This window comes from Drosophila novamexicana, unplaced genomic scaffold, assembly GCF_003285875.2.
Source record: "Drosophila novamexicana strain 15010-1031.04,08,12 unplaced genomic scaffold, DnovRS2.1 tig00000008-arrow-pilon, whole genome shotgun sequence".
NCBI classification, from domain to species: domain Eukaryota; kingdom Metazoa; phylum Arthropoda; class Insecta; order Diptera; family Drosophilidae; genus Drosophila; species Drosophila novamexicana.
Genome location: NW_020824765.1, coordinates 436024 through 448693, shown reverse-complemented (window position 1 = coordinate 448693; position 12670 = coordinate 436024). Strand labels below are relative to the sequence as shown.

Below are 12670 nucleotides of genomic sequence, written 5' to 3'. Positions count from 1 at the left end.
TAAATTTATTATTTTTATCACTGTCCCATTTTATTGCTCGTTGTGAACGATCTGAATATTGAATCATTTTCGAAACACGAATTTGTTATGTGTTCCCTAGAAAATTGTTCCAATTTCTTGCACTGCGTGAGTTTTTTTTTAAAAAAGAAGTATATAAATACATATTAAATAAAAACGTGTAAATTATGTTTTATAACCCACGAGTAGACATATTATAAAACAAAAGTAATTCAACAAACAAAACAGAATTAAATTAGTATTAAAACAAAAAATATCATTGTGTTGCTTTAACTTTAACGAAAATTTACAAAATTGTCTTTTTAATTATCTACAAATTATTGAAATGAATCGTATATGATAAATAAAACAAAACAAAAAAAAATAAGTAGTTAATTGTTAATGTATTCAAAGTGACAACACGCAAAGCAATTTAAAATTATTAAACGCAAATACAAATTCTAACAACATATTTTGATTAAACGAAAATAATAGCAAGCAATCAATTAAAGCCTAACATAGTACATCATTTACATACATACATACATACATACCTACGTAACAAGCAGACGATGAACACTGAACAAATTAAGTATGCACCTTTTAATTGTAAAAAACGTAGTGACAGCAATAAATTCATGAAAATGGTTTTTAATGTAAGAGGAATTTTCCTAAAGTTTATAAAACATAACAAAATCAATTGTAGACGGCAAAACTTTTTAGGCAAATATATATTTATACCACATATATTTTTTCTTCAAGTATTTAACTTAAATATATTTGTTTAGTTGACCAATGTATTTGTATGTTTCTTTTTTCAAGTGCTGTTTCTAATCAATTTTTGTTTTTTGTGTTTTTCCTTTTTTATACTAAATGCACTTCAAGTACTTTGAATGCTAGCAAAATGTCAAATGAAATTGAGAACGTAAACAATTTGCGTTACAATTATGCATATAAACAAACGAATAAACTATTGTGTAAGTAAAACTTTAACCAATATTTAGTTCATTATGGACGTGGGTCTGGCATATTTGTAATGTCAACTAAAAAAGTTAACAAAGGAATGCTAAGGTTAAAATATCCTTGTAGATATCGTAGTTTGATTTGATACAGTTTTGCAGATATCGTAAGAGAATAGAATATTCTGTCTTATAACAATTTATTTATTAACCAATTCTTGCACTAGACATATATGTTATAGCAGTTCATTTTTGATAGGACTTTGCTCAGATATAAGGAACATAGTGAAAATTATAAAAAGCTGTTCATAATACAACTTAATTGTTGATCGATCGCTCCCAACTCAGCTATAAGATACTTATATTGGTCCAATCCAACCAATTCAAACATATGTATAGTCTGCAATAAAGTTTGGTTCCATATAATTAACATATCTCTACATGGTTATGCATTGCACTTTCCTAAACATTGGATAGATTTCTATAGACAACGGCATCAGTAATCCCATTATTTACTACTGAAACCGATTTAGTATGAATCTAAGTTGACGAAAACACAAGGAATTAATGAACAGATGCAAATGTGAAGCCCTTTGTCTTAGCTAGATTTAGTTAGTTTGTAGTATGGAGACGGGTTCCTGCATGATTTGCTGTATCTTTGCTTCCGGCACAGGCACGCCGTTAACGAGCAGGGTGTGCACGATGCCGTCGTGTTTGTTGCCGCTTGAGCGTGCCTGTAATACAAATTGTGTGTCCTGCAGCACAAAGCTCGTATCCGTGCCGCCGTGCACAAAAACGGCCTAAAAATAAGGTAGGCATGATTGATGGCCAGGCTTGGCATCCGGTCGGCACATACCATCTCCTCGCGTAGCTCATCGTTTACATACAAGCTGAGCGTGTCCAGCTTGAGCATGATGCGGTACTCCTGGGACGCATCCGTTGCCCCAGCCTGCTCCGTGCCGCATGTGCAGAGCCAGAGGCGATATAGGCGTGTCAGCTCCTCGGCATACTGAGCGTGCGGCTTGCCATCAATGTACAGCGAGTATTCATATTTGAAGCCGGGCGCGGGATCCACGCGAATAATGCACCGCGCCTGATCGATTTCAAACGTATCCTCGCCAACCAACTTAAACATCCAGTCTCGTCGCAACACCTCCTGCAAAAATCAAATAACGCCATAAATTGGGGTAGTATATTCCAGAAAAGTTTCAATTTATTTCATCAAGCCAGAACCAAACTGGTTTTCTGAAGGTAATATAGTTTGCACACATGTCTGTATATAAAACTGTTTGTCCTGACTGACTAACTGATTAACTGACTGACTGATTGGTGATCAAAGCACAATCCAAACTCTAAGAGTTAGGAAGCCTTGTAGTCTAGATACCTTATGACCCGTAGGTAGTCGCTAAGACGGGGCCTCGGAATTCACCCCGAAAACTCATTATCAAAGCTCTTTGTTCAAATTCATTTGAGAAATGTCTCAAACATATTGGAGTAGCTATCCCTCTTTGGTGGAAATGGTGGTCAAAGATTTGATGGGTAATGTTTCTAGCGCCAATTAATTTTAAAGAATATAAAAAACATAATACAACTGTCAATTTTGCATAAAGTATATAAAAAGGGAGACAAAGTTTTATGAAAATATCTCTTAAATTGAAAGACTAGCTAACAGAGACGGACATGATGACAACTTGGATGTTTAAAGTGATCAGGATTACATAAGCTTTATAGGGTCAACGACTTGTAAGCCTAAGCGCTGCCCAAAATTATTATACCCTCTACAAGAGTACAAAAATCAAGTAAAAGTGCTCCTGTAAAATTAAATTTTTCAAATCAATAAATTTTCCACACTTGTGAGTGGAATCAGGTAAAGTGAGAAAGTCCGGAAAAAGAGTTTCATATATATGGAAAGTAATAAAGTTGTATTATGCCTGCAATACACAGTTAATGTAACACAGTCTTTCTAGCATTGACTATAAAGAATATTCCCCTGTGCCTAATACATAAACTTGTTTGTGGTGCTTGTATGACTAATTGCGCTGTTATTGGGGTGTGCTTTGAAAGTGCATTCACCACTTACCCGACCATTGACCCAGATCATGCGGCGTCCACTTGTGGTGCCGTGCTCCAGTTCGATGCGGTACATCTGGGCGCATTTGAAAGAACACAGAGCCGAAAGTTAATTAAATGATAGTCAACGTGGCGTTAGAGATAGGGCAAAATGAGGCTATTCAGAATGGAAATGAAGTGAACCTTGCCATTGATGGGCGCACACCATTGGGCGACGATGTTCTCTTTGTTGTAGCGCTGTGCCTCGGGCACATGGTCCAGACTCATGATGGGCACTGTTGACAGATTCTCCATGCGCAGCGTTGGCGACAGAAACGACATAGCCGGGCCGGGCACTGAAAATCGATTTCAGTTAATAATCATTTAGTTATTGCATTAAAAATGCAAGCAACTAGAGCTGGTTACACAATGCAACAAAGTTTGGCAACAACACGAATGCACTTTCAATTAAAAGCTAACTAATTGCAGGGCTTTATTAACACATTTCCTGTTAGTTTGCCCAATTAGTTATGCTCTGTTTTTGTTAGTATTATTATTATTATATTTTATGCGGCAGCGCGAACCGTCAGCATTCAGCGTCAATGGCACACTAAACAACACACAATAATGCCACAAAGAACTGAAGAAAATTTGTGTAGTAGTTGTTGGCCCCGGGTCTGGACTGTTTCTGGTCGAGTTGCGTTGTCGATGGCTCTTTCTGTTGTGGCTAGAAAAAGTGCACAGCCAGCGCCGGAGCCAAAGCCAAAGCCGTAGCCGGAGCGCGCCGCATGGCGCCAAAAACCGAGTTGATTTGTTTCGCTTTGAGTGTGCGTGTGCCTGAGTGTGTGCGCCTGTGCGTGTGTGTGTGTGAGCTTAAGCCCCACAGCTCAGCACTTTTCTGCGTGAGTGTGTGCGTGTGTGTGTGCTAGTGTGTGTTTGCTGTGTGTTAACATTTGCACACATGTCGCCGACGCCGTCGTCGTTGAGCATAAAAATAAACTTTACTTTTTGAGCAGCCCCAAGCGCCGCCAAGTATGCAATAATTATGGCATTAGCCAAGCGGGTAGCGTAACTATATCAAGCGCTTTGCAACAATACCCATTTGTGTTGGCTTCTTAAGAAACTGTAGACTTAAGCAGCTCCTTCGGCAATAGGGCAGCTGAAGTAGTCAATAAAATACTCGCAACCATCAATCAGTTGTAGTCACCATCAAAATGAATTAATCCGTGAAATAAAGCGAGTTTTACGATACCCTACAAACATCTTTTATTGCGCGAGATAAGTTTCGGGCTCTGCTGTCCACGGGAAACAAGCAAGAGCACATTTGAACGACAGTGAACAATGGAAAGAGGGAAACGTTGCGCTACCCTGCTTAAAAGGCAATATTTATTCCGCCTTGAAGATACATTTGCGATAGAATCAACCTTTTTCGTTTACTTTTGCCCACTAAGTTAGATTAATTTATTTTAAAATATCATCTTACAATTTGTTTTTTCCATATAGTTAGGAAACGTGACTCTTCGTAGAGTAATTAAAATTGATGTACCCGCAGGGTATTTCGCAGTCGTGCATAATCAGGCACATTTTCTAATGCATTGCAATTGAAACGCTCGCTGCCTTGAGCCCTGCCTCAAATTGAGCGTAAGACAACACTTTTCGGCTGCTCATATCAATTGGCTGTGCGCTCCCTCTCTCCCCGCCACACCCCTCTTTCTACATATAAATGTGACAATTATATTGCCCGCGGTGGTGTGGCATAAATTTGTTGCCAACTCGAGGCAAGCAACATACGCCTGCTGAACTTCATCCCCTCTTGCTTTTTGGGGGCGTCGCAAATTTGTCGCATTTTGTTTGGCTGTCATGTTTATGGCGTAATATTTTGCGGCCATAAATACACGCCAAAAATGCTAATGACCCGCGCCAAGGGCAGCCGGGAAGGGGTTCGGTAGTGATAGCTAGATAGATGCACGGATATTTAGATGGATAGATAAATAGATAGATGGATGAATGGATAGTGTGACAGTTTGTGTTAGTTGTGTATTTCGATTTGGCGAAAAAAAAAACAAGTATTGATAAATGTTTTCGCCACACAGCGGAGCTGCAGGCACATCATATGAAAAACAAGTGAAAATAACAACAAAAAAAAGACAGAATTTTCCACACGCGAAGGTCAATGGGAAAGCGCCGTTTCAAACCGCTTACAGTCGCTGTATGTAGTTTTGTTGTAGACACTGTAGTTGTTGCCAGCAATATCAGCAACAACAACAACAATAACAACAACGAAAGAGTCCATGGAGATAACAAAGCGAAACATGACAAGGACAAGGCCTCCAACTGGCAACTGGCAATCCTCATGGCAGCAACTTAAAGCGTCTGTCTGCCTTGAATGTGCTTTTCAGTGTAATTATTAAATCAAATAATAATGGATGTTCTTTAATATTCCTTTTGAACAAAACAATTTAAATTCCTAAACAAAATTGTTTACTGCAGCACGCAACTAATTACGTTATATGAATTAAAGGTAAAGAATATTTAATGCGAGGCAAGAGTCATGGTTGGGTTTTATAAAGTGCACTAGCGAAACCTAGCTCAGCCTATTTAGGCCATTAAGAAAGAGTATATCGAAGTCTACTCTAAGTTTAGCATGAAGACTTACATGCATTTGGAGTGAACAGATAGGAAATTAGTTCTTCCTTTATCCTGAGCGGGTTAAATTTACATTCTCCCTGTTCACAGAGAAGCTCCTACGATCTTACCCAAATGGGGTACAATGTGAACTGATTAATCATCGAAACTCTCAAAAAGCTTAGTTGTAATATCTGGCTGAAATCAAATTTTTTATATATTTGCAAAAAATACTATACCAAATCAGCGTATAGCTTTCGACAATATGACACACACTCCGGTAGATTAATTTTACTAGTTTGTTGTCTTTGGTGAAATTTAAAACACAAATATAAACTGAATATATATTTTTACTTAAATTAATAACTTTTATTTCATACTTCTAAGTAATTTGCTAGTTCCCGGCATAGTCTAGACTCTGACAATTTATTATTATTCTTATTTCCTGTGCTGTTTCTGCATGCAGCACAGAAATTGAAGTATACGCGCATCCTGTTCCGAGAGGTAATCGGAGACTATTCTGTAAATACGACTCTCGATTCTACTGAATTCCTGGCTATTGTTATGCTTCGATTTCAAGGATATTTCCATTGTATTCTCCGAAATCCAGTTTTCCTTGCTTAGTTTCTGTTTGACCGTCCGCAACAGGGACTCGGAATCATATGTGCGCATCCAAAACATGCACCCGTTGACGGGTTGGTTGCACTGGAAGTAAATATGTCGTGTTCCATTGTTGATCAGAATACTCTCGGCTCCGAAGGAATCCACAGAGCGCTCATCACTCCTTGTATCTGCGGCATTACCCAAGACAAGTTCCGCCAAACGTCTTTTACAGTCTGCGTGAAATTTAGTTCGATCACGTTGCGGTGGATTTGTTTTCATGAAGGAATACTCTTGTGGATCGCCTATAGCCAAGACCTCTGGTTTGGCTGGCAGTGACTCAACTTTTTGATTGGTTTCTGTTACAATTGCCATTGTTTGTTGGTTCTCTCTTTCAATAAACTTCAGATGCGACACTTAAGTGAAAAAACAGCTGACAGTCTAAACTGTCGAACTGACTCATTGAAACTCACGAAAAGCTTCACGATTGTATTTGCATTTTAGCCGAAATACAATGAGTACGTAAACAAAAATGAAAACATACGCAGCTTAAAGCTTTCAGGGAGCTTTTGGTCCAAAATATTCGTTATAAGGTGGCGCAATCGAAAGAGCTTTTTGCCAATCACAGCGTTCGTCTTTAGTTAGTTAGCTGTATTGGATCTGTAACTTTCGTACTGCAAAAACAAGTAAACAAAGAAAAACATGGACAAAAAGGAGGAAGGTACATTCAGCATTTTAATTAAGCAAACAAATATTTTAGATTTTTGCATTATTTACGAATTTCTAGAAGTCGCCACAATCACGTCCAAGACAAAAGTGTTGGCTATTGGAGACGGGGATGAAGAATACCCAAAGAACAAGCAGCTGCCAGCAAAAGACAACATGAACTTTTATCGGGAAGATCTAATAAAACGCTTGTGTCTTTTATTAACGGGAAATCCAAGACCAATCCACGTTGTCAAAGATTGGGACTTGGTGGAAAGATTTGGAGCGGCGAGCATTAAGGAAGATAACCAACCCAGGCGCTATCATTTTTTTTTGTGGGCGCGGTAACAGTTATTCCACTGGGGAGATTATTTCTGGGCCCGTTTTTAATGCAGTGGGAGTTCTGAATATAGTAAAGAATCGACTGAAAGCGGAAAATTGGATATCAACGAATGTCATAGAAACACCTCTGAAAACAAAAGTTAGTCGTCCCCAAGACCCATTCTACAGCTCCGATCAATACATTCAAGGAATCGTTTCGGATGCCTTTGATGCTGAAGGGGTAAAGCTCTTTAAATTCTTGCAATACTTACACAGAGAATCTATTCACAAATAATTAGTTTTAGTTTTCGAGCATACCCCGTAAAATACGTAAAAATCTGTAAATATAATAGCACGAAGCTGAACTTTTAGGTAGTGCAGGCGCTGCCTTTACTCTGCTTTGCAGTATTGTAAATAGTTTCTTTTATTTTAATTCCAATTTCTTTAATAAAGTATTTTGTATTCTTCATTTTAGCTAAGAGCTTTTTTTTGATCTCGTGTAATTGGAAAACATGTATGGTAAGGCCTACAAATATCGACTACGTAAACTAAGCAATATATTGAGCATCTATTAGTAGCTTAAAGGTCTACTAGAATTGCTCCATTGTATTTCTGTCTTCGACTTACATACATACATAGCTTCAGATCAGGCACTTTTGTGTATGTATATGTATGTGCTTGTGCCGGTATGATTGAGACAACTGCTGAGCAAGACGTAAACAGAAGCAGAGCTTACAACTTAAGCTTTTGCCGAGCTTTTTTGTGAAATGAATGGGATTTCGTCAGAGCTTTTTGCCAATCGCAAAATAGTCAGTTTGTCAGCTGTGCTGGGTCTGTAGGCATCGCATAAGTAAACAAGCAAATATAAAAAATGGAAGAGTTTAATACAGAAACGGAAAAAGAAACGGGTAATTTAAAATAAAAGAAAAACAGTATTGAATGTTTCTAAAATGCTTATGTATTTCCAGAAGTCGCTACAATCACGCGTAAGGCAAAAGTATTGGCGATCGGAGGTGAGGAATGCTCCACGAAGAAGCCGCCTTCATTCAAATACAACGCGAATAATTTTCAAGAAGATTTTAGAAAGCATTTGTGTCTGCTATTAACTGGTAGTCGAAAAACTATAGAAGTTGTCGAAGATTGGGATTTGGTGGAAAGATTTACTGCGGCGAGCATTAAGGAAGATAACCAACCCAGGCGCTATCACTTTTCTTGCCAGAAAGGTAACAGTTATCCAAGAGGCACGTTTATATCTGGCCCCACTTTTAACCCAATGGAAGTTATGGCTCTGCTGCGAAAACGGCTGAAGGAAGAAAAGTGGATATCAAAAAATGTCATAGAAACGCCTCTGAAAACAAAAATTGTTGGCAAAAAATACTACGGCTCCGATCAATACATTCAAGAGGTTGTTTCAGAGGCCCTTGATGTGGAAATGATGAGGATTTTTAAATTCGTGCAATATTTACAGTATTCACACAGAGAGTCTAATCGCAAGTAATTACTAATTTAGCATACCCTGTAATATGCATATTTAAAAAGAGCAGTGATGGCGCTGCCTTCTTATGGCTTGCAGTATGGCAATACCTATGTATATAAATAAATAAGATAATAATATAAGATAATTGAAAAAATCACAATTAGCTTTTCATTTGAGCAACATATGGAGGAACATATGGAAGAACAGCTGATAGAAATGTAAACAGAGAATGGCGTTACCTCAATTGTTTTTTAAAAAGCTTTTGGCAGAGTTGTGAAATTGTTATGAGTATTTCGCGTAGTGCTGCATAAAAAAGTAGCCTCATCTTGAAAGCTTTGCCAATCAAAAAGTTAAAGTCAAGCAAATAGTTCGTCTTCTGTAGAACTGAAACATTTTAATAGAGCAATAAAATGATACAATCGGAAACAACTGCAAAACACGATAATGTAAAAAGCGATACAAGTAAGATACAGCTTTCCATGCCGGCAAATACGTGTTTGATAATTTTACTCCTCATATTTCCAGCTGTGACATTGAGCTCAGAAGTCAAGGTATTGTCCATTGGTAATCGGAGGCCACACTACAGGTCTAAAAAAAAACAGGTGGTCAAGTTTGACATGAATGTTTTTCTTGACAACTGCAAGAAGCATTTTGGACTTCTTCTAATGGGAACTCGTACGCCCAAAGAAGTGGCCATGAATTGGTCTATGATCCAACTTCTTGAAATGAAAAGAATCGAGGAGGATAATCAAGTAAAACACTTTCAATTCTATTGCCATCCCAGAGGTAGGGATAGTGGTTACATGATGTATGGCCAGACAGTTAATGCCGAGGCAGTATTGCACGATATGAGAAAGCGACTGCAGCAAGAAAAGTGGACGTCAAAGTATGTTTTAGAAATGCCTGTTAACGAAACCTGCTATAAGGGCTATAGATCCAAGGTTGATCAAATATTTGCTGAGGCCCTTGACGCTGAAAGGTACAGAATTTTTCAGTTTGTGTATTATTTACACAAAGAACATCTTAAGAAAAAGTTAGCAATGTGAGAAAATTGCTTGTTCTTTTTTTTCAAAAATTATAAGGTTAATTGCTAAAGTTGTAATATGTTCATTAGCTTTTAAATGTGATATTAATATGTATAAGTTATTTATTTAAGAAACAAAGCCTTAATATATATTAAAGTATATCTTATAGATTCTGGCCTTTTATTTGATATTATCATTGTATATATTGTACTACAATCGTAAAATAATATTAATATGTAACAACAAAAGCATTAAAAAACTAAAGGATGGCTGTAACAAATACATCTGTGCCTAAATAGCCACATACACACACAAACATATATATGTGCAAATAAACAAACAAACAATTTGCTAATATGTAAATAAAAATCAATGTACGAAAAAGTGACTAACTTGAATTCTTGAGAATCGGATAGAAGGGCAACGTATATACCTCACTGTTTCGTTTTATTTTTAGCATCGTAGCGGGAAATTTAGCTGTTTTTTAACCAACTAATCGGGTTGGTAGTCCAAAATAATTTCAAAAAAGGACGAAAAGAAGTTCTTGAAAAGTTATAAAGTATCTCTAAGCTTTCGCTGAGCTTTTTAGTAAATTTGTTGTGAAATTAGTAGTATTTCGTTATGTTCAGTGTACAAATGCAGCGCAAACAAGAGGCAGATACCACTCCCAAAGATCGCGACAAGCAAACAAGTAGTCAATCCATACTTTAATAATAATGAAAGAAACCGAAGCAATTATGGATAAAGATAATGCAGAAACAGATACAAGTAAGATGAAACAAACAAAATATTGAACTAAAATTTAAATTTTAATTATTTGCAGCAGTGGCCACATTGACATTAAACACAAAAGTTTTGGCCATTGGAGGTCGCAAAGAAACTCGAAACGGAAGAAAATCTGCTTTTGAATATGACAGGAATACTTTTCTTGCCGACTGCACGAACTATTTGAGTCTACTCTTAATGGGAACTCGAATACCCACAGCCGATTCTTCTGCAACGGAATGGTGTGGTGTGAGACCCATTAAAGAGGGAAATCGAACCGTAAGATATCAGTTTTACTGTCATCGACCTCCAATAGTGCCAAGTCATTATAAAATGTATTGCAACACATTTAGTGCAAGCGCAACAATGCGCGAAATCAGAAAATTGCTGAAGGCGGAACGTTGGATATCAAAGTATGAGATAACAGCTCCTATTAAAACAGTATATAATACTAGACACTATCATAGCGAGAATTACTTTGTTGATTGTATGGTTTATAGGGCCTGCAATGCTGAAAGTGACCGAATATTTGCCTACTTGTTTAATTTACACAAGGAATATGTACAAAATAATCTAAATTGATGTAAGTGTAATAAAAATAATATTGCTGATTAATTTTAATAAACTACTTGATCCCCTAATCAAATGCATTAATGCATTTCAGTGCTCACATATTTTAATTCCAATCTACAAAATATGTCATACTATGCACATATGTGAAATTGCTTTCTTTAAAGCCTAACTATTTGCTTGTCTTTGGCGACAATTAATTTCCGTGGATAATTCCCTGCCAACAGGAAGAATACAAAAAGGACATTAATCAAAGGAGCTCAGCTGTTATTTATCTGAAAGATGACAATGGGAAAAGGTAAAAGACAAGCTTAAGTGAAAAATTGTTGTGTTTATTTAATTATTGATTTTTGTTTGCATTTGTTTGGGTGATTTGTTGTAGCGCGTATAAACAAAATGAATTTTCATTTAACGTGCGATCTTATGCTAGCTGTATTTCTCAGTATTTGTGGTTGTGTTTTAATGTTTGGATCTATTAGATATTGAAATGCTAAACTTTAGCATAATATTCAAATGTTAATCAGCTAAAAAATAATACTGTTCACAACGCCAATGGTATCGAAATTTAACAATTTTTTTTTATAGAAAAATGATTGATATTGACAATAAATATATAGAATGCATATCTTCATGTTCATATAGAATTTATATTGCTGCACCATAACAACTAACATAAACAGCTAATATCTTTGTTTAACCTTAATCTAAGCACATAATCATTTCAATTTGGAACAAATTTGAACAACGCTGGGCGTAAAATAGGCGCTATTTGTAAATATTGTATATACTTATATGTATATCTAGGCACATATAAATGTGTATATATGTGGTTGTTTTGTAAATGCTGTCTATATGGTACTTTTAATTGTATGTACGTATAATCAACGCTAATTGCACTATTTATTATATTTTCTGTATGTTTGCTATGAATTACACTGGCGGCCAAAAATAAGGGCCCACTTTGAGATTAATATTAAACTAAAAGCAATCGTTTCTTATTCAATATGTTTTCATCATACTTCTTCAAATAAATATATAATAAGTGTATGTTAATTGAAGTCTACTATCCAGTTATAGACTATACTAATTTTATACAAATAATTATGTTTAATGCTTTCAAGAGTTATAATAAAATGTAGAACTTTTAATACAGAAAAAATAATATTGCTTCATTTTGAATACCAATCAAATACTGGTTCACGTTTTAACAACTTCAAACTGAAAACCTAGTTATTGCTAATCAAATACATAAGAAACATATTTTAATACAGTCGTGTGTGTTCAAGTAACAATCTATAGAATAGTTTCAAAGTCGTTTAGTTTGTTAGCTCAGAAGTTCGAATACCTAAAATAATTTCTTTTCGCATAAAATGAAGAATGTGTTTTCAACCAAAGTAAATAGAATACAATTTTAATGGACTCACCACTTTTGCTTCTGCTAAATATCGTAAATGGCAGTTGAAATAGATTCTAACTAAATGAAATGCATCAACTGGAAGCTGGTTATGCTATTTCGTCTGCAACTGTTATTATTACAAGTTTAAGGCGCCAGTGCAAAGGTTGTTTATGGCTTGAAA

The 12670-nt window shown here is 36.2% G+C and overlaps 3 protein-coding genes across 4 annotated transcripts; 2 read left to right on the top strand and 1 right to left on the bottom strand.

The window, feature by feature from the left end:
• Positions 1 to 805: 805 nt before the first annotated feature.
• Positions 806 to 12587, bottom strand: LOC115769123 (fas apoptotic inhibitory molecule 1). 2 transcript variants are annotated; one of them, XM_030713847.1, is made up of 5 exons: positions 12518 to 12587; positions 3210 to 3361; positions 3037 to 3102; positions 1813 to 2112; positions 806 to 1756 (listed from the first exon to the last, which is right to left on the bottom strand). In XM_030713847.1, the coding sequence occupies exons 2-5, from the start codon at positions 3345 to 3347 to the stop codon at positions 1565 to 1567; spliced, it is 696 nt and encodes a 231-aa protein (XP_030569707.1). In that variant the 5' UTR covers positions 3348 to 3361; positions 12518 to 12587; the 3' UTR covers positions 806 to 1564. The 2 variants fall into 2 exon arrangements, with proteins under 2 accessions (XP_030569707.1, XP_030569780.1); XM_030713920.1 differs by lacking the exon at positions 12518 to 12587 and adding an exon at positions 3590 to 3606.
• Positions 8063 to 8864, top strand: LOC115769348. Its single transcript, XM_030714157.1, has 2 exons — positions 8063 to 8164; positions 8225 to 8864. The coding sequence occupies exons 1-2, from the start codon at positions 8128 to 8130 to the stop codon at positions 8752 to 8754; spliced, it is 567 nt and encodes a 188-aa protein (XP_030570017.1). The 5' UTR covers positions 8063 to 8127; the 3' UTR covers positions 8755 to 8864.
• Positions 9014 to 9910, top strand: LOC115769276. The gene is made up of 2 exons (XM_030714030.1): positions 9014 to 9195; positions 9259 to 9910. Exons 1-2 carry the CDS (start codon positions 9144 to 9146, stop codon positions 9777 to 9779), a joined length of 573 nt encoding a protein of 190 aa, XP_030569890.1. The 5' UTR covers positions 9014 to 9143; the 3' UTR covers positions 9780 to 9910.
• Positions 12588 to 12670: the final 83 nt, after the last annotated feature.

Bases quoted from the DNA above. Each gene is read 5' to 3' on its own strand.
- LOC115769123 (XM_030713847.1), bottom strand. From the start codon at position 3,347: ATGTCGTTTCTGTCGCCAACGCTGCGCATGGAGAATCTGTCAACAGTG. The intron at 3,103-3,209 runs GTTCACTTCATT...AAATGCGCCCAG, and splicing joins GTGCGCCCATCAATGGCAAG to ATGTACCGCATCGAACTGGA. The intron at 2,113-3,036 runs GTAAGTGGTGAA...TGATTTTTGCAG, and splicing joins TGATCTGGGTCAATGGTCGG to GAGGTGTTGCGACGAGACTG.
- LOC115769348 (XM_030714157.1), top strand. From the start codon at position 8,128: ATGGAAGAGTTTAATACAGAAACGGAAAAAGAAACGG. The intron at 8,165-8,224 runs GTAATTTAAAAT...ATGTATTTCCAG, and splicing joins AGAAACGGAAAAAGAAACGG to AAGTCGCTACAATCACGCGT.
- LOC115769276 (XM_030714030.1), top strand. From the start codon at position 9,144: ATGATACAATCGGAAACAACTGCAAAACACGATAATGTAAAAAGCGAT. The intron at 9,196-9,258 runs GTAAGATACAGC...TCATATTTCCAG, and splicing joins TAATGTAAAAAGCGATACAA to CTGTGACATTGAGCTCAGAA.